At 41.6% G+C, this 26,464-nt stretch overlaps 1 protein-coding gene across 1 annotated transcript in view; it reads left to right on the forward strand.

Moving 5' to 3' along the window:
• FAR2 (fatty acyl-CoA reductase 2) overlaps nt 1-26,464 on the forward strand; it is a 132,945-nt gene that overhangs the window by 71,889 nt on the left and 34,592 nt on the right. Inside the window, exon 2 of the mRNA XM_045811759.2 lies at nt 18,473-18,700. Coding sequence (XP_045667715.1) covers nt 18,512-18,700 — 189 coding nt within the window. The 5' untranslated portion in view covers nt 18,473-18,511. The remainder of the gene's footprint in view (nt 1-18,472; nt 18,701-26,464) is intronic.

The following is a 26,464-nucleotide window of genomic DNA, read 5'->3' on the forward strand; positions in this document are numbered from 1 at the left end:
AACTCCTAAAATCTGATTGAACTAAAAATAATCAAATGATTGGTTACAGAATTCATAATCACAGACAGAGTCAAGAGTGACTATTTTGGCCACCTCCCCCTGCCCCCTGCCAAATACTGAATTCTGGAAAGGAACTGCAAGCGAACACATTAAATGGCATTTTAAAGCGCTGTTCAGTGAACAGGAAAGATGACGCAAAGTAACATCTTATCAGCATCCATGTGAAGTGGTACCAGATTTGAACTTTAAAAATGTTACAGTTATGCAGATGATTTCACAGACATATATTCCAAGCCAGTTGGGTCGCACAGCCTTTTGGAGAAGACCGTACACGTCAGCGTGCCAGGCCGAGCTTCGTGGCCCTTGTGTGGCAGAGGCCCCGGGGACAGGGATTTCAGAGACGAGAGACATGGCTGAGCATTAGCGAGCACTTCATCCTCACACATCCATTTATCCATCCATTTGTTCGTTTATTCAGTCACTTGCCTAACATTGGCCACGGATAATTAGTTTCTCAGGCAGTAGGGATAAAAAGTGAATCTACGATTCCTGCCCTCGAAGAGCTCAGGGTTACGACGTGAGCTCAGTGATGAGCGCACATGCAGCTGGAGACAGGGTCCGGCAGAACTCACTCCTGCAGCAATAATGTCTGAAGCACAAAACGATGACTAAGGTCTCTGCCCTTAAAGGACTTCAACTCCTGTACAGCAGAAGACTAGTGTACACAGACATTCAAGATAGAACGTGGTGCGTGGAGACAGGCTCTTAGAAGGCAGGCAAGAATTCAGACTCGGGGATTCCCAGACCTTCCCTCTCCTTCGCCCCACAGCTTTCCTATAGCTGGGGGTAGGGGGTACGTAGAAACGGAAACCAGGGAATCAAAATTCATTTTTGATTGATCAGTAGACACAGGTGTTTGCCCTAGCTACAAAACAGATTAGTAATAAATTGCATTGGCCTATAAATTATGAAATAATGATTCAGATTTAGAATGAAATAGCAGAGGTCAGATTGTGAAATGGCACCTTAGTAACATGAAAGATATTCTATCCCTGCCCACAATAAAATGAACAGAGTGGATTTAATATTCCAGTAAGACTGAAAAGCATGTGAAACGTAGGTGATTTGATTGGCTTGTACACGGTCATTAACATCATCAAAGAGAGTGCCCAATGGAGCCCTATCCATTGGATAACAAAGTAACTGGAGGAGAGGGCGGAGTGCTTCTCTTCCCTGTGAAAGTGATATTAAATGGTTAGGCCTAGGAAGGTGCCCCCAACAAGGCTCTGAAGGACTGTCGACTTTCTGATAGCTTGCACTTCACTGTACCAAACCTGTTCTTTTTCTTCTGGTCTCCTGTAACTACTACCCTCAGTTCCATATGGACATGAAGTCATTTTTTCAGCTCTCTAAGGACCTTTCTTTTAAAGACAAATGCCTAAGTTTTTTGTTGAGGTTTGGTAGTAGTCGTTGTACATTATCAGCGAAGAATGAGTGCTGTTTGTGACTTGCTGTGCTTCTGACATACAATAAGATCCTATGGGGAGTACTGGAAAGGGAAAGCATTAGCCTTAATTCAGAATTAACCCTTCATAAAGGCCTAACTACATATTTCCAAATAGTATATTTATATTTATTCAGATATTTCCGGAGAGACTGTCAATTTATTGGCATAGGTTATGATCAGTAAATTCCATTAGAAAATAAGGATTTCTAATTCACCATATTGAGATAGATGGAGATATATATATATATATATATATATATATATATATATATATATATATATGCACACACACACACAATTAACTAACCTTCATATTAACCTTTTTAAAAAATATAATTTCTCATGTGGTTCAAGAATAATTAGTTGGTGGGGGCGCCTGGGTGGCACAGTCGTTAAGCGTCTGCCTTCAGCTCAGGGTGTGATCCCAGCGTTCTGGGATCGAGCCCCACATCAGGCTCATCCACTAGGAGCCTGCTTCTTCCTCTCCCACTCCCCCTGCTTGTGTTCCCTCTCTCGCTGGCTGTCTCTCTCTGTCAAAATAAATAAATAAAATCTTAAAAAAAAAAAAAAGAAGAAGAATTAGTTGGTATGTGGCAATGACTAAGCTCCTGGAATCTTGCTACAAGAAGTGACCGTGCTGTGTCTTTTCTTTGGATGGATACAGTTAATAAATACTGCATCTAATCACTGACAGTAGCAAATCCTGCTAGCCCACATCTCTGTGAAAGTACCATATGTACCATTGTGATATTTTGGCGCAAACAATAGTTTGTGCTATGGTTTTGTAGCAATTTCTCAATGTTATTCTATGAATCAGTTGTCTTTTTGGTTGGATTGAGGGTTTTTTTAAGATTTTATTTATTTATTCATGAGAGACAGAGAGAGAGAGGGACAGAGGCAGAGGGAGAAGGAGGCTCTCCACAAAGCAGGGAGTCTGACGTGGACTCCGTCCCAGGACCCCAGGATCACGACCCAAGTCGAAGGCAGATTCTTAACCGACTGAGCCACCCAGGTGTCCCAACTGACCTCCTTTTAATCAGGCATTCCTGTCAAAGACTTTGACACATTCCAACCATTTTGTTTCCATGTGGTTTCCCTGGTTCAATAACAGGTTGAGATATTATATGGCCTGGGAAGTAGAAATCTCCAACCTTATTTCTAAATTCCATTTGAATGAGTCTGAGTAAGTCTTTCAAACCGTACGAGTGGCAGACTGTATCTTATTAGGAAGCTAGGACAGCTTGATATATAACCTTTCTCACGCTGGGGTAATGCAATATGTTTACTTATCATTGGTATGCTATTCTATCTGTGCATATATTTGAACTATATTTTTAAAAATCCTTTAAATAGCTATTTGTTTCAACTTTTAGTAATGTTTTAAAGCTTTAGTTCTTTATCTGAAAACATGTGTCCCCATTCTACCTCTTTCAGTACATGTGTCATTACGGTTACACCTGTGAACTCAGATGTATGTAGAAAGTCTCTGGATCAAAGTTACCTCAGTGCAAGCAGGAGGTCAGACTAAGTTCAGACTAAGTTCAGACGAAGACTCTGGCTGGATGGCAGCCACGGTCTGCAGCATCCTCACGGCCCTCGCCATATCCTACTATTATTAGAAATGAGAATTCACGAATAAGCAGGTTATTTTATGCATTGTTTTAAGGGAGAAAAAATGAATCAGAGGGACAGCATAGGCTTCCATTAAAGATATAGGCTAAGGTACAAAATATGATCTTGAATCAGAACACACTCAGTTAGATTCCCTCTACCTGAATCTCTCTTCCCACTGACATCTGAAACCATGGGCTAGTCATTCAAATGCTTCTACTTGGGCCCTGCCTCTGACTGCCGAAATCAGAATCTCAGAAAACGGGGTCTGGTAAAAGGGCCATTTTGGCAAGTTTTCCAGATGATTCAAACACCCACGAGGCTTTGTGAACACCCCCTGACTTTTTATTCGTTGGCGAAATGAATCAGGCCTTCAGTTCTGAGTCATTCATTCACTGATTTAGCAATATTTATTGAGACACTTTTCATGGCATAGTGCTGTGCTAGCTGGCATGTAAAGAGTAATACAGTATACAATACCTCCGTGTCAAGGGTTTTACTATCTGATTAGGGTGACAGATGTATCCTCAATATCTGTTAATAAAGAAGTGCGAGGTATTTGGACTCGGGATCAAAGTTGCATTAACAGTATAGCATGTAACATACAGAACAAAGAGAAACATTCTGTTCTGGTCAGAAGACACTTGGAGTCATAATCTCTCTTGTTTATTACTTTATCTGATTATTAAAACTGCTCTGTGAAGTAGATAGAATATTATTTAACAGAAGAGAAAATCGAGTCCTAGAACTGCCAAGATTCAAGATTCCGACTTACATGACCAGTTAGAAAATCTAGAAATAAAATCTGCTCTGCTGCTAATTCCTACACCAGTGTTCTTCCCACTGTGCCTATATTACACCTCACATAGTTTTTCGTTGTTGGTACTTAAGCTGAGTCTGCTTAGAGGTAAAAGAGTTAACCAGGAATGAATACTTTGGCAGAAAAACAGATGAGAGAAATATTTCCAAATAAATAAAACTTCCTTCTGGTCGATATGTATTTATGTTCAACTTCCAAGCCATCAAGCAAGGATTTTGTTCATTAAAATTTGTGAGAGAAGTCCTGCATATGGTGAATGTGTTAGGAGAAAATATAATGATTGTGATGGTTCATTTTATGTGTCAATTTGGCTGGGCCACAGAAATACATTTGTGAGGGGAACCCCAGCATCCTTGAAGAGCTCAGTGATCATTCTTCTCTGTAGGCCAGAACTTACTGTGGGAACTGCTGTCATTAAATTGGGAAGCCTAAATGCAGTGAGGACCCTGGCGTGGCAGGAGCCAAATGATGACCCTCAAATGCCAAAGTCAAGGTGGTCATGGTTTCCATAATGGATCGCAGGATAAAGCAGAAATCAGAGTAGTCTGATTGTAGAGAGCTAGGGCATTGACTGGTTGATCATGATGTTTCTCGAAGTGAAATATATGGGAAGCCTACTAAATTCTTGCTTGATCTGTATAAGCAGAAAAGTTCTAGGTCAACTGAGCAAAATTTAACTTGAATCATAAAAACAGAGTTATGACCCCTTCATCAATCCCCAGATATGAGCCAGTTTATAGACCCTGAATGAAAAGGAAGCCAAGTCCCCTTGAAACAGAACTCCTGAATATTGCTAAAAATTTACTCTGTTAATCTTTTTCCCAGCCATCCCCAAAGGGACCTGTAGTCTTTATCCGGGTAACTGTACATTGGGGAAAAAGAAAATAATGAGAGCTTACAGGGATTACTGGACACTGGCTCTGAACAGACACTAATTCTAGGAAACCCAAAATGTCACTGTGGTCCATTGATCAAAATAGGAGCTTATGGAGGTCAGGTGATCAATGGAGTTTTAGGTTAGAACCATCTCACAGTGGGCTCTGTAGATGTCTGAATCCATTTTGTGGTTCTTTCCTTAGTTCAGAAAGGTGTAACTGAGGGGCTCCTGGGTGACTCAGTCAGTTAAGTACCCAACTCTTGATTTTAGCTTAAATCATGACCTCAGGATGGTGAGATGGAGCTCTGCATGGGGCTCCTCGCTGGATGTGGAACCTGCTTAAGATTTTCTCTGTCTCCCTCTGCCCCTCCCCTCTGCCCTGCTCACCTGCTCTCTCTCTCTCTTTAAAAAAAAAAAAAGGCATAATTGAAATAGATATACCTAGCAACTGGCATAATCCCCACATTGGTTCCCTACCTGTGGAGTGAGGAAGGCCAAGTAGAAGGCACTAGAACTGCCTTGACTCAGAAAAATAGGGGGCCAAAAGAAACACCTCATTCCTGGAGGGATTTCAGAGACAGGTGCCACCATCAAAGACTTGAAAGATACAGAGGTGGTGATTCTCACCATATTCCCATTTGACTTGCCTATGTGGCCAGAAGACAGATGGATTTTGTAGAATGACAGTGGACTGGCATAAGCTTAACGCAGTGGTGACTCTGATTACAGCTGCTGTGCCAGATGTGGGTTCATTGCCTGAGAAAAATAACACACCTCCTGGTGCCCGGGAGGTGGCTCTTAATCTGGCAAATGCTTTTTTTTTTTTTCTTCCTCCCTGTTGACAAAGACTACCAGAAGCAGACACCTTCACTGTCCTACCTCAGGGGTATATCAGCTCTGCAGCTCTCTGCCAGAATTTAATGTGCAGGAATCTTGATCACCTTGCCCCTCCGTAAGATACCGTTTTGATCCATTACATTGCTGGTATTATGGTGATTGGACCGAGTGAGCCAGAAGTAGCAACTGCCATAGACTCGTTTGTAAGATAGTTGTGTACCAGAGGGTGGTTAAGTAGATCCAACAAGAGTTCTGGAACCTTCTATCTCAGCATTTAGGGGCCCAGTGGTGTAGGACCCATCGAGATATCCCTTCTAAGACAAAGGACAAGTTGCTGCATCCGGTGCCTCCCACAACCAAAACAGAGGCACGATGCCCCGGGGGCCTTTTTGGATTTGGGAGGCAACATAGGCCTCATCTGGGTGTGCTGCGCTGGCCCATTTAGTGAGCAGCCCAAAAAGCTGCCAGTTTTGTGTGGGGCCCAGAACAGAAGGCTCTGCGATAAGCCCAGGTGGCTGTGCAGGCTGCTATGCCACTGAAGCCACAGAAAGCCCTCAGATCCAGTGGTGCTCCAAGGGTCCGTGGCCGAGAGACATGCTGTTGGGAGCTGTCAGCAGGCCTCTACTGGTGAATCAACACAGACTCTCAGGATTTGAGAGTAAGAGTCCTGCCATCCGTTATGGATAACTACACTCCTTTTAAGAACCAGCTTTAGGCCTGCCATTGGGCCTTCGCAGAGACCGAACACCTAACCACGGGCCACGAAGTGATCATGCAACTTGAGCTGCCCAGCAGGAACTGGGTCTCAGCCGACCCACCACGCCATAAAGTTGGGTATGCACAGCAGCACTCCATCATCAAATAGAAATTGTATATATCTGATCAGGCCCAGGAAAGCCCGAAAGACACCAGTAATTTAAATGAAGAAGCGGCCCAAATGCACATGGTCACCACTGGTGCTACACTACCTTTTCTCCCTCAGCCTGCACCTGTGGCCTCAGGAGGAGGTCCCTATCCTCAGTTGCCAGAAGAAGAGATGATACGTAGTTACCTCCCGAAGTGAACAGCTGCTTCTCTCTGGGACATCCCCTGAAGGACGGTGGCGAAGGGAAAGCCTGTCAGTGAACAGAACGTCAGGCAGTGCACCCGGTTATTCACCTTGCTTGCAAGGAGAAATGGCCCCATGTGCAACTGTATACTGACTTATGGCCTGTAGCCAATGGTTTCGCTGGGTGGTCAGGGACTTTGAAAGAACATGATTGGAAAATTGATGACAAGGGAGTCTGGGGAAGAGGTATACGGAATGGGCAAAAACATGAAGATACCTGCATACCACATAAATATTTACCAAAGAGTGACCTCAGCAAAGGAAGATTTTAATAATCACATGGATAGGATGACCTCTTCTGTGAATACCCAGCTGCCCCTAGTATGCCCTGATAGCTCATAAACTAAGTGGCCATAGTTGCAGGGATGAAGTTTGGGCTCAGCAACACAGACTTCGGGTCACCAAGGCCAACATGTCTACAAACACATTGGTGAGTGCCCATTTGCCAGCAGCAGAGACCAACACGGAGAACTCAGGGGGTAAGCCGGCTGCCTGGAGGCAGATTCTACTTCCATCATGGGTCAGTGTTTTGTTCTTACTGAAACAGAGGATGTGGATTTGCCTTCCCTACATGTAGTACTTTTACTAAAACTACCACGAGTGGACTACAGAATGCCTGTTCACCATGATGGTGTTCCGCGCAGCATTGCTTCTGATCAAGGAACTCCCGTCAGAGCAAATGAAATGTGGCAATGGGCTCATGGTCTTACCATGTTCTCCACCATCGCAAAGCAGCTGGTTTGACAGAAGGGTGGAATGGCCTGTAGAAGGCTTGTTCATAGTGCCAGCCGGGTGGCACTTTCCTTGGACTGCGGCAAGGTTCTCCAGAAAGCTGTATATGCTCTGAATCAGCATCCAGGAGATGGCGCTGTTTTCTCCCACACCCAGGATTCACCGGGTCCGGGAGTTCGGGGATGGAAATGAGAGTGTCACCACTCACTGTTACCCCAGTGGCCCACTAGCACAAATGTTCTCCCTCTTCCCATGACCCTGTGTTCTGCTGGCCTAGAGATCTTAGTTCCAAAGGGAAGAATGGTTCCACCAGGAAACACAACAATGATTCCATCGAACTAGAAGTTAAGACGGCTGCCTGGCCACTTTGGACTCCTCATGCCTCTGAATCAATAGGCAAAGAGGGGAGTCTTTCTGTGGGCTGGGGTGACTGCTCCGGACTACCACGGGGAAATTGGACTGCTACTCCACAATGGAGGTAAGGAAGAGTAGGCCTGAAATACAGGAGATCCCTCAGGACATCTCTTAGTATTACTATGCCCTGTGATTAAGGTCAATGGAAAACTACAATAACCCAGTTCAGGGAGGGCTCCTGATGACCCAGACCCTTTACCCCACCAGGTAAAGAAGCATGGCCAGCCGACGTGCTTGCTGAGGGCAAAGAGAGTACAGAATAAATAGTGGAAGAAGGTAGTTACAAACACCAGCTGCAGCCATGTGATTAATTATAGAAATGAGGACTGTAATTGCCATGGTTTTTTTCTTATTTTATTATGAATACATTTATGTGTGTGTATCTGTGTGTAAAACAAATATGTTTGTTTTCCTCGCTATCTGATCCTTTTATCATGTTACATAAGGTGTATTGATTTTATATCATAGTATTAAGTACTTTCAATTTTATGTCATAGTATTTAAGTTATGAGATATCAAGAAGAGTAAACATTACCCAAAGACTTTGCATCCTTTTCTGGGGAAAGGGTTAGTATGTTTTACTTGGATGCAGGATAGTCGTATAATGTTGGGCAGAAGTATGAGTTTGTTACTGTCTTTATTTGTAAATTATGGTTTAAAGAGATGTGTGTGGGTGCAAAGTCAACAAGAGTGGACTTAGGATGTTTATTTCTATATGTCAACTTGGCTAGGCTACAGTGCCTACATATCAGTCAAACATTATTCTAGATGTTTCTGTGAAAGTGTTATTTGAATGAGATTAGCACGTAAATCAGTGGACTTTGGATAAAGCAGATTATCCTCCATAATGTGAGTGGGTCTCATCCAATTAGTTGAAAGTCTTCATGGAACTAAGACTGACCTCTCCCAAGAAAAAAATTCTGCCGTTGATCTTAAACTGCAATTCTTCCTTGAGTCTCCAGCCTGCAGATTTTGGATTTACCAAGGCTCCATAATCTCATGAGCCAATTTCTTAAATCTACGCCCCCCATTTCTCTTCCCATCTTCTTCTCTACCCCACTTCTTCTCCCCTCTCTCCCTCCCTCCCTGTCTCTGTCCTCCCCTCTCTCCCCCTTTTTCTCTCCTCCCTCTCTATCTCTGTCTCTCTCACTCTGTCTATGGATGATAGATAGATAGATAGATATTCTGTCATGTCATCTTTAAAAAAAGAGTCTTTAGTTCTAAGCAGAGCATGAAAAAGTAGGTTAGCTTACTATCCATTCAGTTGGGTTCCTTTGGTCATTGTGTTAATAGATCAACCATTCTTTTATTTATAACCTGACCCAATTTATAATTCATCAAGACAAAATAGAAAGCATCAAGATTTTCATCCAGAAAGCTGAATATGCTCTGAATTTCATCAAGATTTTGATTTTGACTCTCTTGATACCATTTTAGAATCTTCACATGCTGCCTATTGTTTGACTTAACCTGCAATCCATAATAATGATACCATGTGTTTTCATAACTCCTTACTATTTAGTGAGAATGTTTTCATATTAGTCACATCTAACACAGAGTGTCACACATAGTAGACAGGCTGCACGCCTATTTAATTAATTATCATGTAATGATGAGTTTAGGTCATATCTTTTCCTGTTTCTTCTTTTTTTTAAAGATTTGTTTATTTGAGAGCGAGTGTGTGTGAGCAGGGGGAGGGGCAGAGGGAGAGAGAATCTCAAGCAGATTCCCCACTGAGCATGGAGCCCACACGTGGCTGGATCTTACCTCCCTGAGATCATGACCTGAGCTGAAAGCAAGAGTTGGACGCTTAACCAACTGAGCCACCCGGTGCCCCTTCTTTTTAATTTTTGTTAAATTTGGAGGGTTTTTTGAAGACTTACTGATGAGCTAAGCAGAAGGAAACTAGAAAGACTATTATTCGATGTGTTAAGGTGATTAGTAAATTTTGTGTTCCTAAAGCCAGCCTGCGCTGTCCTTTCCCCTGCCCAGAACTCTTTCCAAATTGGTTTTTCTAGACTATGACCATCGCTAATCCGATTAGCGAGGCCTGTGCCCCAACAGTTGCCTACAATACCCCGGAGGGTTAATATTCCTTCATCAAGAATTTAAAAGTTCTCACAGAAAGACTTTATGTAACAAACCCACACGGAAAGTCATCTAAGTTTATTGTGAAGTGTATAATTTGGAAACAAAAGCTAAATACAAAAGAAGGAACTCTCTGATGAAAACTTCTTTTTTTCACTAAGTGTTTGACAAACAGATACGTGACTTATATACAGATCTTTCAAGTTTGGATTAGTGAGGTCTCTGTAGTTTATTGTCAAAGGCCTGCCCATATATTCACAAACATATGAATAGCAAGATTCAATATCCTACCTCTGTTTACAAAGATGGGAAAATGACACGGGTCTACTCCCGAATTAGGAAGGTTGCTCGGAATTATTGTCAAGTTATTTGACCATCCAGAAATGTTCATGTCTCTGTCGTGTGTGTGTGTATGTGTGTGTGTGTGTGTGCGCATTGGTCCCCTCAAGCTGCTGTGATGAAATACCCCAGACTGGGTGGCTTTCACGGACATTTATTTCTTATCGTTCTGGAGGCTCCAAGCGCATAATTAAGGTGCCAGCAAGTTCAGTTTCTGGTGGGAACTCTCTTCTTGGCATAGTAGACAACTGCCTTCTCTCTATGTACTACATAGCCCTTCCACGGTGCCTGTTTGAGGACAGACTGCTCTCCAGTGTCTCCTCCTTATTAGGACACCAGTCCTGTCAGATTAGGGCCCTACCCTGATGACCTCATGTAACCCAAAGGCTTATATCCAAATACCATCACCTTAGGGGGTAGGATTTCAACCTATGCCTGTGGAGGGGACACAGTTCAGTCCATAACAGTGTGTAATGTCAGCTGAGCCACACTGTGAAAAATAATTTAAATACATTTTAAACTAAGGAGGTTTGTTTTGCAAATGTCTTTGTACTTTCAGTGCCCACAGCAAAAGAAGAGACTACAAAAATACTGCCTGCCATTACTTTCTGAGAACTTCTTTTTTCAAGTATGTATTATTAAGTTACCTTTTAAATCATGGAAAGAAATTATAGACATGCAATGAGGCTCTTTCCCTTGAATCCTGTCACACGATTATACAGCTACTGTCATTGATTTCATCCCCCCCAGGCTTTCCCATAGGGATCTGTAATGGACATTATGTTTTCACAAGTTTGTAATCTCCTTTTATTCATTGACTATTTTGTAAATGCATTTATGCAATTCATTCAGCACACTTATTGAAAGAATTTCAACTGTTCGATTTTGATGAAGCAGAACAAACTTCATTTGCTGAATTTTCCAAAATAGCATCAGTTTTCTCCAATAGATCAGCCCATACTACTGTGTCCATTGCCAACCAACACACCATTTGCCAACATGACTTATCTCTTTTTTTTTTAAACAATTTCCCAAACTTCTTTTTTTTTTTTTTTAAGATTTTATTTATTTATTTGACAGAGAGAGACAGCCAGTGAGAGAGGGAGCACAAGCAGGGGGAGTGGGAGAGGAAGAAGCAGGCTCCCAGTGGAGGAGCCTGATGTGGGGCTCGATCCCATAACGCCGGGATCACGCCCTGAGCCGAAGGCAGATGCTTAACCGCTGTGCCACCCAGGCGCCCCCACATGACTTATCTCTTAACACACAGCATCTTTGAATCTTCAAAAAAAAAGGGGCACAGAATTACATATAGATGATATTGGCTCAATTATCCATAGAATTATTAATATACAGCAAACAATACTAACGGTTCCCTCAGCTGATCTCATGCTGGTCCGGTTGCCATTCTTTCCTAAAATTGCCTGTCATCGGTTTCGATGGATGAAATTGAGAGGCTCATCTGTATGGAAGGTGGGGTTCATAGTCTAACTTAAAGCACAGAGACCAAACGAAATTTGGTGAAATAAAAAGTGGGACATCTTTATCTGCAGAAGCCTTCCTTCATCTCCACTTTGAGTATAATCAGGATTTGCTATGCACGTAATTTGCTTGGGTAAATGCACGTAGCTATGAAGGATTTAGCATAGGTAAAATAGGGGTGCAGTGGATCATATTTGCCCTTAGTTTCACAAGCAGAAATTCAACCTTGAATCTTGACTTTTTAATGTGCTTTACTGAATATTATAAAATGAGCATTGAAGAAGTTCCAAGAACAATGATTCTCTGAAGAAGAGGCAATTTTTCCCGAGAGCACATTTAGCAAAGTCTAGACACATTTTGGATTGTCACACTTGGCTGGGGAAGAGGGATGTTATTACCATCTAGTAAGTAGAGGCCAGGGATGCAGCTAAAATACTTTACGTTGTACGGGACAGCACCACCCCCACCAGCCCCGCCGCCCCCACCAAGATTTATCCGTCCATAAATGTTAATAGAGCCAAGACCAAGAAACCTTGGTTAAGTAAGATTCCTGAGGGGCAAAGCACCTTGTTTTTTTTTTTTTAATGTTTTTCTCTAAAGGACTATCAAGAAATATCAATAAACTTGTCTCCCTTAAGTACTTGAATCTTAATTTTTTATTTTCCAGAAGAAACACTCAATAATTTGCATATGCTGAAACCTGCAAAAAATGTATAACTTGACACAACACTCATGATTCAGTATTTTAACATCTGTTCTCTAGAAATGAGAACAGCCTCATTCTACTACCAAAAGAAGAGTAAAAACTAGCTATTTCTACTCATGACCATGAGAAATGATTCTTAAGGAGAGAAAAATGCTCCAGAAAAGAAAGGAAGAATCTTGAAGCTGCCTATAGACTAATCACTACTATTCCCAGTGTCTAGACAGGATCTGGCATTCAGTAAAAAGGCACTGGCTAACTTTCAGAGGCCCCCTCCTTTTTCGTTCAAGCATCATATATGCTACATTATACAGGATGATTCTGGAAATTGTCAAAGCGGCTTAGGCTTCTCACAAGCCGTATCATGAGCATGAGGAATAGCAAATTGTCCTTTGCTCTCTACACTGGCAATCAGAAGGTATGAAAGGCAAACCATGACTGGTCAGCTGGTCCTAAACATATTCCTCCTTCCAGAGTTGTGTATCATCCATTACTGAATGTAAGTTTATTTTAATTTTTAAAATAATTAACGTAATTATTTTAATGAATTATATTCAGGGTTAATAATTCCTGGACCTTGCAAGTTTAATATATAGAACAGAATTCAGGGAGCCAGATTTTTTTTTAAGATTTTATTTATTTATTTCACAGAGCAAGAGAGCCAGAGAGAGAGAGAGAGAGACAACAGCAGAGGGAGAGGGAGAAGCAGACTCCCTGCTGAGCAGGGAACCTGATTAGGGCCTGGATCCCAGAACCCCGGGATCATGACCTGAGTCGAAGGCAGACGCTTACCTGACTGAGCCACCCAGGCGCCCCAAAAGCCAAATTTTATATAGGAGTTTCTGGGGCCAGGAACTAAGCCATATATTGAGAGTGGAGGCAAGAAGTAAAAGAAACATCTCTGATACAGCTTCTATCTGAGGGTGAGGAATTGTCAGACATTTTTCAGAACCCCTTGCCTTGTGCAGAGTCTTGGCCGCACTCCCGCTCCCAACAATCAGGTAACGAGCGCCACCAAGCACTGGTTTGTGCTGTTTTCCTGTCAGAGAACTCCGTGTGCTCTGCCGTGGTCTTGGTTGTGCTTGAGAAGTATTTGGACTCCAGACGGAGCAGGCAAATGCAATTCTTTAGGGACACATCAAGTCTTCCTTTGTCCCATAAGAAATGGGCTCATTAGAAATACATTACCTGCTTCCTACAATGTTTTATCACAGGTTACAGAACTGTGTCTGGGATCAAACTATCTTAACAGTATGTTCGCATTTCTAGAAAATATGACGCCATTAAAGCATGTAAGAGTGCAAAACAAGCATCTGCCATCTTGAGAACAAGTGAGGTTGGGAAATAACCGTATCCAAACTCAGTTTCTCCTCTGTGTTCCCCTGCCCACCATGCTCGTGTATACCTAACAGACGAAAGGAGTGTGGCGCTGAAACATTTTTATGTGTGAAGGAACTAGCAAGGCTTATCAGCCAGCAGAGTTGCATCTGGGCAAAAGAGTTTACTTGGCTTGATGACTGATTGAGTTGTAAATCCCCTCCTATTTCCAAAAGAGGGTGTAGAAAATGCATAAGACAGAGCACTTAAAATAAATGTCAAAAGGAAAAACCAGGAACTATTAAGAGGAAAAATGTATAGCCAGTGACAATATTACTAGCTAACACTTACGGAGTATATACTATAGGTAACTAATATTTCTAAGAGTTTTCTTTTTTTTTATTGATGTATAATTAACATACAGTGTTATATTGGTTTCGCATGCAATTTTTACATTGCTCAGTGTTCATGATGATAAGTGTACGCTCAATCCCCTTTATTTATTTCACCCATCCCCCCACCCACCTGCCCTCTGGCAACCATCAGTTATATGTATGTATGTATGTATGTATTTATTTAATTAATTATGTTAGTCACCATACAGTACATCATTAGTTATTGATATAGTGTTCCATGATTTATTGTTTATGTATAACACCCAGTGCTCCATGCAATACGTGCCCTCCTTAATACCCATCACCGGCCTGTCGCAATCCCCCACCCCCTCCCTTCTGAAGCCCTCAGTTTGTTTCCCAGAGTCTATAGTCTCTCGTGGTTCATTCCCCCTTCGTTTACCCCCCCTTCATTCTTCCCTTCCTTCTCCTACCCATCTCCCTGCTATTCCTTATGTTCCACAAATAAGTGAAACCATATGATAATTGTCTTTCTCTGCTTGACTTACTTCACTTAGCATAATCCCGTCCAGTTCCATCAGTGTCGATGCAAATGGTGGGTATTCATCCTTTCTGATGGCTGAGTAATATTCCATTGTATATATGAACCACATCTCCTTTATCCATTCATCTGTTGAAGGGCATCTCGGCTCCTTCCACAGTTGGGCTATTGTAGACATTGCTGTTCTCTGTATTTAAGAGTCTGGTTTTTTGTTTGTCTCTCTTTTCTTTGTTTGCTTTGTTTCTTAAATTCCATATATGAGTGAAATCATACGGTATTGGTCTTTGTCTGACTTATTTCACTTAGCATTATACCTTCTAGGTCCATCCAAATTGCTGCAAATGGCGAGATTTCATTCTTTTTTATAGCTGAGTAATATTCCATATGCCACATTTTCTTTATCCACGCACCTAGTGATGGACACTTAGGTTGCTTCCATATCTTGGCTGTTGTAAATGATGTTTCAGTAAACATAGTGGTACATATATCTTTCCAAATTAGTGTTTTTGTTTTCTTTGGGTAAATACCTAGTAGCGGAATTACTGGATCATATGGTAATTCTATTTTTAATTTTTTGAGAAATCTTTATACAGGGGCGGCACCAAATTGCATTCCCACCAACGATGTACAAGAGTTCCATTTTCTCCACGTCCTCACCAACACTTGTTATTTCTTGTCTTTTTGATTCTACCCATTCTGACAAGTGTTATGGTGATAACTCATTGTGGTTTTGATTTAAAGTTCCCTGATGATAAACGATGTTGAGGATCTTTCCATCTGTCTGTTAGACACTGTATGTCTTCTTCGGAAAAATTTCTATTCAGGTTCTCAGCCCATTTTTATTCAGATTATTTGGGGGTTTTTGGTGTTCACGTATATGAGTTCTCTATATATTTAGATTTAATCCCTTATTGGATATATCATTTGCAAATATCCTCTCCCGTTCAGTAGGTGGCCTTGTTGTTTTGTTTTGATGATTTCCTTTGCTGTGCAAAAGCTTTTTTATTTTGGTGTGGTCCCAGTAGTTTATTTTTGCTTTTTTTCCCTTGCCTGAGGTCTCCTACATCTAGAAAAATGTTTCAGTGGCTGATGGCAAAGAAATTATCACCTGTGTTTTCTTCCAGGAGTTAATGGTTTCAGATCTCACATTTAGGTCTTTAATCCATTTTGAGTTTATTTTGTGTGTGGTATAAGAAAGTGGTCCAGTTTCCTTCTTTGCATGTAGCTGTCCAGTTTTCCCAACACCACTTAATCATTAGACTCTCTTTTCCTCATTGTATGTTCTTGCCTCCTTAATTGTAGATTAATTGACCATATAATTGTGGTTTATTTCTGGGCTCTCTGTTCTACTCGCAACCTGTGTGTGTATTTTTTGTGCCAGTAGAATACTGTTTTGATTAGTAAGAGTTTGAGTAATATGTTGACTCGTATTGTTCTTACCACAGCATTATTACGTGGATACTTTTGTTATCCCCATTAACCTAACGAGCAAGCTACAGCACAGAGAGAGTAATGATGTGCCTGAGGTCACAGTGGTAATAAGTGGCAGAACTGGGATTTGACTTCAGGTAGTCTTGCTTAGAACCTGTGAGCTGAACTAGGATGTCATACTGCCTTCCACACTTTCCTGAGCTTCCCAGCAGGCAAGGCAAGACTCTTCAGTACTTTTCCCAAGTGAGAAAATCTTGAGAAAATGATTGGCTAGATTGCAATATGAGTAACATTTTGCAACATGGTAAAAAGCAAAACAAACAAGAAAACTATGATTAATTACCATGTTGCACAAGAGCTAAATGTGTTCTTCAAAATATTTTTCACATCAACCCTCAATAAAAGGGAGTTTATTTTTTTTAAGATTTATTTTAGAAAGAAAGAGAGCATGCAAGTGGGGTAGGGACAGAGGGAGAGTATCTTCAAGCAGACTCTCCACTGAGCACAGAGCCCCACATGGGGCCCCGTCTCACAGCCCTGAGGTCTTGACCTGAGCTGAAACCAAGAACCAGATGCGAAACCACTAGGCCACTCCGGCGCCCCAATAAAAGGTGTTAATTAGTAACTCAGTGGATATAACTAACATGATTTGAAATCCAGCCTTTCTAAAGTGAATAGGGTTGATGATTGGATGTGATTTCTGTCATTGATCATTATTTTATTTGCATCTGTAACAGTCTATCATTCTCTTGTTTACGTATCTACCAATCTTTGTCTTGCTGGCCTCTTCTGCTAGAGGGAGTGCCAGGACCTGTTTGCCTCACTCAGCTGCTTATCTTCAGAACTTAGCAAGAGTCTGGCAGGGCAGGTACTCAAAATTATTTGTTGAGTAAATTCATGAGTGAACAAATCCTCCAAAGGCCGACTTCTGTCCAAGAACAGCCTCAAGATCCTTACAGTATAAATTATGACTGTCGTGACCATCTGTAACTTAGGACTCCAAGGCGTTAAGGAGTTCCTGAAGGAGTTGCCGGCAGAGTAACCTTGACCCTGACAGGGCAGGGTGCTGACTTTTCTACTTGTTTTTTTCCTTCTTCGTGAGCTCTGATGTCGGGCCAGCCCCTGGAGTTGTGTTCTGCAAGATCAACCCACCGCCATCCTGCAGATCCCGGGGCACCTGCTGTGACAGGCAGAAGTCCGCCCCCAGCCCCCAGCACTGTTTCATTCAAAGCTCTCCACCATGCCATCCCCTGGGCCATTTTGGACCCGGGCTTAGAGACAGACACTGCGGGAGGCATGTCAAGAGCATGCGGTGCCTTTTCTGGGAGGCCCAGGACCTCAGGGCCACCTCTGGCTTCCCACTCCCAGACCTGCTCTTTCTCTCTGCTCCTGGCAATGGCCTTATGCGGACGGAGCCCCTACAGTCACCTGGCACTATTTCGGAGCTTAACAAAGCCTCCGGTCCTGGTCTCGTTTGTTCAACCTTCTCTGCCCTTTGTCTTTTGCAGTGTTTCAGCCCTGAGAGGACACGTAGGGGAAGGGTGGCACTACACCCCTTTTCAGCTCATGGAAGGGAAAAATGTATTTACGCAGAAATGCTGGGTAGGCCGGGGCCTGTGAGTTCAAGTGAAACCACAAGTTATTTGCTCCAACATTTTCTCAAAAGAAAACTGCAACCGAAACACTAATGACATCATAATTTAAAAAGAATGTGATGGTTGTTCCAAGCTTTGTTTTCATAGGCTGGAGGCCAGTCCTAGCTTTATCGTTGACGTTCTGGTAACACTGACTTCCTTCTGTCTCCTCCAGGCAGCATGACTGGCCACACCTTGCACCTTTGCTCTTGTCCTCAGGGCTGGAACACCTTTACCCCAGCCCTGCCCTGCTTTCACAGTTCACTTCATCATCACCCATAGGGGCAGGCAGGTGGGCCTTCCTGAAGTTTCCAGATCCTGCTATACACTCCGCCTCTGTAATCCCTTTGCTTGAGCATTCACGTATTATATTCAGTGATCTATTCAGATGTCTGTCTCCTCTGTTAGACTATGAGCAATCTCTTGAGAGCAGGAACCATGTCTTACTCACTTTTTTTTTTTTTTTTTTTTTTTTTTTGCCCACGATTCCTGGCATAAAGTCTGGCATGCAAAGTGGACTCAATAAATATTGATTGAAATGAATCGTGTTGTCAATCAAGTATGATGCTCTCACTCTGACCTTTTTTCAGCATTCAGAACTCCTGGAAGGCCCAGAAACATTTTCAATTAACTGCATCTTAGAACTTCTGAGAATGTGATGTTATTTCTCTGCCTTTTCAGGAACCTCTTTCCGGAGCTATAAAAGACAAGAGAAAAACCATGTCCATGATTGCAGCTTTCTATAACGGCAAGTCCATTCTCATTACTGGGGCCACAGGCTTCATGGGCAAAGTGTTGATGGAGAAGCTATTTCGCACCAGCCCTGACCTGAAAGTCATTTACATCCTCGTGAGGCCCAAGGCTGGCCAGACGACGCAGCAGAGGGTTTTCCAGATCCTCAATAGCAAGGTATGCCATAGGGGAAGAGCCTTGGGGCAAGCTGACTCACTACAATGTTCCCTGACTGCCCCAGAACTGCAAGTGGGGGCCAAGATGCCTGGGCGGGTAGAGGAGAGGAGACAGAACAAGATGGCAACCAACAGCTCATAGAAATCTGTGCCGTTTGCCTGTAAGAGAAGAAAGAGAGCCTAGGCCCTGTCCAGGGCAAATGAGCAGATACTCTGTGTTCTGGAAATTACTGAGTAAGAATCGAAATGCTAACACCCCCAGAGTGGACTCTCCAGGTTCAAGACCTGTCACCGTTCAGTGGAACCCTTTCAGACCTTTTGTTGTCGTCATCTTCTTCTTCTTCTTCTTCTTCTTCTTCTTCTTCTTCTTCTTCTTCTTCTCCTTCTTTTTTAAGATTTATTTATTTGAGAGAGAGAGAGAAGCACACATAAGCAGGGGGCAGAGGCAGAGGGAGAGGGAGAAGTAGACTGCCCACTGAGGAGGGAGCCCAACATGGGGCTTGATCCCAGGACACCAGGACCATGACCTGCACTGAAGGCAGACACCTGACCGACTAAGCCACCCAGGTGCCCCTGACCTTTCTTCTAAATTCAAGGTAGTTCCTGTCCCACCCTCCATTTTTGGATGTTCTATTCTATTATATTCCAAGTAGATACAATTAGTAAGTAGCCACGTGATAATACTTCCAGTTGCCCAAACTCCACAAGATTTAGGTGTTCTACACTTGTTCTGGGCAACTTGGTATTTCTGTTATCCCATAGGTTCCTCTAAGGGGAAGACATGCAAAATGAAATATGATACGTGTAAATAGCATTTGGGTATGAAACCATCTCACTCCTTCAAAAAAGGATAATGTATAGTCTCCCATGTTTTACAAATTTGAAGGTAGTATTGGCTTTGGTCTCAAGCATATCTGAGCTCGAATTCTGCCTTTTCAATTCGTTGTCACTTTACCTCGTAAGCTCTAGTCTGCAGTGTTCGAAATAGGAACAACCACAGAGATTCCCCGGGATTTTCATTTATGAAAAAAGGCACGTGTCTGGTTTACAGTCTCTTTTGGAATATACAGGTCATTTAGGGTTGGCAAAAGGAAAATTTAAATAAGTTTTTTTGTTTGTTTGTTTGTTTGTTTTTACAAAGTCTCCTTTTCCCTGTGTAGGAACGCTCACATCCAATGAAGGCGGGATCACACCATAGACACCCAGTAAGCCCGCTGACCACATCTATCTGCAGGCACCAGGATGAGATTTGGGTACCGCTGATCGTCAGCAGAATCAGGAAAGCCTCTCCTGTATCTCATGGCCTGACTCGGCAGTGAGACAAATAACAGTAGTTGACCGTTACTGGGTACTTAGGACACACAGACACCATTCAAAGGCTTTTTCGTGCCTTACCTCATTGATTTTAGCCACAGCCTTGTGAGGAAAGAATGAGTCATAGCCTCAGTCTTCATTTTATAGAGGGGAGAACTGAGACCTGAGGTGTTGACTTATCAGAGGTCACCCAGCTAGTAAATGAGAGAGTCAGACTTTAGATTGGCTCCTGAACCAAGATGCTTGCTTCTACCTTACGCGGCAGCCTCATGGTGACTAGTGGTTCTTAATAAGACCAAGAGGCTAAATGGCATAAAACTGAAATCTAGAATGAACTCGCAGAACCCTCTTCCGACAGCTTCACTCAGTTATATATCCCTAACGGACTTTGCTTTTATCACACAGCAGACCTGTCTTTTTAGCTCTGTAGCCGGCTTGTAGATTTCTAGATAAATATCGTGGCAGGGAGCCTTGTGGTCAGCACAACCTCGACCTACTATTCTTTTCGAAGAGACAGCAACATTGCTTTTGTTCTGGAAATCTTCACTGTAATATATATAACTTCTCTGTAAAGCTGGCTTGCGAAATCTCTACACCTGTTTCCACTCTTGGGCTATTTATTGTCAGCTGTTGACCTTTGTAAACAGTGGTTCTCAACATGTGGTGCCCAGACCAGCAGCATCAGTACCCCCTGGGAACTGTCTGCTGTTCTCAGATGGTGCTTAAAGATCATGGGCTTCAAGGCAGATGACCTGAGTTCGAATCTCAGCCCTACCAATTATTAGCTGTGGGACAGTGGGCAAGACACATACTTTAGTGAGCCTTAGTTTCCTTCCTTATAAAAAGGGGTAATACTACCTTGCTCACCCAGGAGTGTCTGTCTGTCTGTCTATCCACCTCTGTCTCTCTCCACCCATTCAAGTCTTTCTGGATTCAGATCCAAGTCTGACATTATTAGGTATGGTATGGCTTTAACCACTATCCCCTATGGCCTCACATTTACTGTTAGGCTAATTAGAGTTTATTGTATAGATTTCTTTTCTCCGTAAATTTTACCTAAAAGAATTATGGGAGGAAAGAAATCTGTTGTGCATTATATGGCTGAAAAACTTAATATCTATCTGTGGTTAAACACCATGTCTGCATGGCCCTTTTGTGGGTTCTTTTTTTTTTTTCTTTTTTTTTTTCTTTTTTTAGTACTTTTATTCCTTGAGTGCCTTGGACATCTCAAAAATTTTGAGAAGTTTGCACCCTATGTTTGATTATTTTTTTAAGTCAACATCTACCTTCATTCTATGTTGTCATTTATAACAGAAAGGTTTATTGCTAAAACGAGCAGAGTCTATCGCCTATTGAAAACAAGCTTTGGTTATGCAAATACCCACTTTCTTGGCACTATATGGAATTTGATACCTACAAAAAGATATTCCATGGGGAAAAAAAGATGTGCTTTATTTTGGGGTATTCCAAAACTGAAAAGCTTCCACCATACAAATCATGGATGCTGGCCTGCGAATGTGAGGACACTATGGCTGGTTGCTGTCGATAGAGCCGTGTGCAGGTAAGGGGTGGCCCAGCCATTCATTTCTGACTATCTGGGAGGTGCAAGGGATTATTGCTCATAATCATTGTGAGACTAAAAATTTCAAAATAAAGACAAGCCTTAAGATTATGTTTTTAAACTAGGTGAATAGATGACTTTTGAATGGTATTTAACAAAACAAATAGAAAACTTCCTAGATTATATTACTTTTTTTTTTTTTACTTAGATCATGTGGCAATTTAAATTCAAATGAATGATCATAATGAACTTGAAAATTCAGTTTTTCAGTCACACTAGCCGTATTTCAGTGCTCAGAGGCCGCGTGTGCTGCTGGCTGCGTTAGTGAACAGGGCAGGCATAGAACAGTTCTGGTATCACAGAGAGTTTCAGACAGCACTGATCTAGATGATGAGTGTGTGGTATAGACAGAGCAGACGGTGCTTCAGGTTTGCATCCTGCCCGTCATTTTTATTAATCCTGGGCACTTAGTGAAGTGCGTGTTTGGGGGTCACATGTGTGGTAGGCACTAAAGATATGAAGATAAAAATGAGATAACCAAGTCAAGTGACAGAGATAGTCCTGTAAAACATGATAACAATGCAGCATGAGTTCTCCAGAGAGAGGAGACCAAACAAAGAAAGGGCAGTCTGACCAGAGAGAACCAACCACACTTGCAAATGGGTGACCTCCCTGGCCCCAAACAAGTGAGTTTTTAAGAACTAGAAAGCCATGCTGAGACCAGATCCTGGAAGACTACAAACAATTGTATTGTTAGGTGACTTTCAGATGGAAGAAAACTCGATTGAAACTGACTTGGAAGACAAAAGATAACATGTTAATTATGCAATGGAAAACTCCAGGACCCTAGTGATAAGCAGTTGACTGGAGCTCCGGCTGCATTGGTCTCTGAATCTCTTAGCTCTCCCATTTTGTTCTGGCTTTCTCCCAGTTATGATAAGATGGTTGGGTTTTTGTTTTGTAATGGTTGTTATCATTGCAACCTTCATGGCAACCTGCTGGCTCTCCCTGAAGCTCTCTTTTAAAATGGATGAAACCTCTTTTCTGGAAATCCTCAGCACATTTCCCCTTACATCTCCTCAGCCTGGGTTAAGTTACATGTCCATTTCTGGACCAACTCCTGCCATGCACTGATTTATTCAGAAACTCCAGATCTAAGCTAACTGCTGGGTAGAGGATAACAGTGCACTTAGACCAATAAGCCTTTCCCTGGGGCTGGGGTAAGACAATCTTCTGCTGAGGCACAGGGACTACATGGAGAAGAGAGAACATCTGAATGACTTACCAAGACACAGAAGAATGGATGTTAGGAAGAAATCTGCCTGCCAACTCTTAGATAGAGGACCAGAAAGATGCCTTCTGATACTGAATACCTAAACATGGTAGACAAAATATGTGTTTGTAAAATAATCTTAAGGCGTCACTGAGCTAGAGAAAAAGCAAGAACAGAGGCGACCTTGAAAAATTAGCCACCTGGGAATTCTGAATAATTTTGGAGAGGATCTTGAATTGGGAGTGTAATAATCAATCATAACTCAATTAAGGTGCAGAGAGACCAAAGCTGATACATGGGTTAAAAAGGCAAAGTAGAATTCCTTCATAGGTTTTGCTAATGTAAAACATAAAATAATCAGTGGTTTACTTTGACTAATCCAAAACATAGCCATTAACTGGTCATCTCCAATGTAGAGATAACTAAACCGGAGCTCGATTGTAACTTAAAACCAAGAAAAAACCAACCAGCAGCCATTTGCCAAATCCCTGAATGCTTAGGACTCTCCATTTCTAGTCCCGTAGATATCTTCCAGTTGTAATTTTTAAACCTTTTCTCCATATCTTTCAAGGTAGTCCCGATAGGGTCCAGCACACAGTTAGCTTTCTGGAAATGTTCAGGCTCACAGACCCACCCCTCTGCTAAGCCTTTCTTCACACGGTCTCCTAAATTCACGCTCAGAATAAAAGTATTTTCCTTTTTTTAATTAAAAGTCTGTCCTCTCCCTAAAGAAGATTTTACTGGTGCAGTGAAGCTATTGGAGGTATGTATTAGTGTTTTAGTAGGAAACAATTACTAGAACATCAAAATTCTCAAGAGATTGAAGTATGGAAATGTCTGCTCACATTTCTAGCTATTTCTGGTTTCGTAGCAAAGGCACTCATTATTCTTTCATAAGTGTTTGACTTATGTGGCCAGATAGAAGCATGCAGAATGGACAGTTCCTGGGCTTCTACCTAAAAGCAAAATAATGTAGTTTAACATTTTTGCAACATCTTTTTTTAAAAGTGAGACTATTCTGTATGAATTCTAATGTTCCTCTATTTGGTTAGAATTTGTGGAGAAAGTTAGAAGTCAGTTATTCCAAATATGTGGGCTGCCACAATCAACTTTCCAAGACAGGGCCATACTTCAGGGAATACACCCACAAAACTGTGATTTCCTAGTAATTCTGTCTGCTTTTATGCTCCCCTAATGTCCGATTCAGTGAGAGTAAGAGAGTCTTGGGTTTGGCAGATAACACAACATCCTCTCAAGTGTATCAGATTGGCCAAAACCGGTAACACATTTATTACCCCAATTTTTTCCCTTTCACTTGTAAGTCTAAGACCTTTCCATTGTCATTACTCTCACGTGTTACCACTGTCCACTTGGTAGGTCATCAACCAAATTTGTTGAATGAATAAGTTTAGTGCATCCCAGTTTTCCAGTGGTCTTACCTGGGCCCAGGCCAAGCTTTACTTCCATTATATGGCCACTCTTGCTCCTGGTTTTTACTCAGAACTTTCCTGTCGGGGTGAGTGTTACTTCCGGTAAGCCTCTGATGCTGCAGATATTTATTAAATATCCAAGAACCAGTTTAGATTCTGCCATTTAACTTTATTTTGATGGAGGCAAAGTGACTGACCTGTAGTTATACCTTATTCCTAAGTAGGGCCCAGAGTTGCCTTTAAACAATATTTCTCTTCAGTCACACATAGTAATGCGTGACTTCTAACCCATTATAAAGTAATTCAAAAGGTAGATTAATCATGGCAGGTATGTGAGGCTTGGAAGTATTTCTTTAAAACATAATAAATTAAAATGTTATCAGTTTGCCTTTGATTCCCACTACATACCCAGGAAATACGGTCAAGAGAGCATCTGTCATATCTATCCAAATTCAAGCATCTGATCCATTCCTTTCCTTTCATGGTATGGACAGCTACCACCTCTCACTTCCTGTTTCCGTGCTTTCAGAGAGAGACAATTAAGTGGGAGATGCTTTGGAATAAAAGGTTATTTTTAATCCTTGGGCCACAGGGAACTGGGGCTCAAAAATCAGAACGGATCAGTTTTCTCATATACAAGTAAGTTTCTGAAGTGTTTTCAGAGCCCTTAACAGAACATATTAGAATTAATGGCAGATTCTTGAGGACTTCCTCACAAAGATAATTAAGCTGGCACTCTAAGAAAACAACCAGAGACACACAAATATTGTACAGATATATTATTGTAGTATTATTTAGGGTAGCAAAAACTGGAACCAATCTGAATGTTCCATAGTAGAGGAAAGATAAAATAAGCAATAATACGCACATGTGTTAGACTAGTATAAGGGCATTAAAGCTCATTTTATAAACTATTAAATGACATGAGAAAACACTCATATTCAGTGCAAAAAACAAAAAGACGCAAAACCATATTCAGTATAATCTCAACTAAAATGTCCTTAAATGCTACTAGGATCTCGAATTAATTTTATTTTTTTTGGCGCTTCCAGATTTTCGAGTGACAAATATGAGAATGTTTACTTTTATGGTGAGAAAAAAGCTACCCTCTTTCATAGTGAAAAAATAAGCGCAGTAATCTTTTCCCAAAGTTTTGCAAATACAGTGACAATGAACATGTTTCACATTTATAGTGGGGGAAGAAACACCCACTTTTAAAAAAGTAAATAGATAAGGCAGCAAAGCAATTATGAATTTCCAAAACTGGGGCGCCTGGGTGGCGCAGCGGTTAAGCGTCTGCCTTCGGCCCAGGGCGTGATCCCCGCGTTCTGGGATTGAGCCCCACATCAGGCTCCTCCGCTATGAGCCTGCTTCTTCCTCTCCCACTCCCCCTGCTTGTGTTCCCTCTCTCGCTGGCTGTCTCTCTCTGTCACATAAATAAATAAAATCTTTAAAAAAAAATGAATTTCCAAAACTATGTCATCAGATATAAGTTTACTTGATTGTGAGTTTTGAAACTGATTATCAAAATTAAATAATCTGACTCTCCTTTTATTAGAAATATGATTCCAAGTATTCAAAATTATTGTTTTTTTAATCTAGTTTTTTTCCTAAAATCTGAGAAACTTCTAAGGAAAATAAGGTTTCATGTGCTAAACTGTGAATATGCTCGTCACAGATCCATGCTATTCAACTTGTGGGTCCCCGCGGTCCCCACGCTGGCTGCTTAGTCTCTTACTTATGACAAATGTGTTCATTTCATTATGAACACATTTGTTTCATTGCAGCTTTTCAATGCAGCAAAAACAATTTTAGAGAGATTGATATTTTATTTATTTTGCTGTCTTGCATGTGGCTTTGCTTAAGACATGGCTCTTCCCCACAACAACAGATAATGAGTTGCCAATAAGTCATTCAGTTGTTGTCCAGTTCAAAGAAATGTTGAGAGGCTCTTTGTGACTTAAAGCTGTGCTGCTTTTTCCAACAATCATGTCCCATTTATACCCATTTAGGATCTTAAATTGGCTGTAATCTACTCTTAGTAACTGTTTAAGAAAACATCAAGGAGACAGTATCCATATTTGAAAAATAAAACCCCAGGTAGTTGAAATTGTATGAAGAGTGAGGTCATTAAGAGTAATTGAGAGGTGAGTATCTAAAAAATGTTTTATTGAGAGAATCCCAAAA

This window comes from Ursus americanus, chromosome 25 (genome assembly GCF_024610735.1).
Source record: "Ursus americanus isolate L20-20 chromosome 25, mUrsAme1.1.p, whole genome shotgun sequence".
Lineage (NCBI taxonomy): Eukaryota > Metazoa > Chordata > Mammalia > Carnivora > Ursidae > Ursus > Ursus americanus.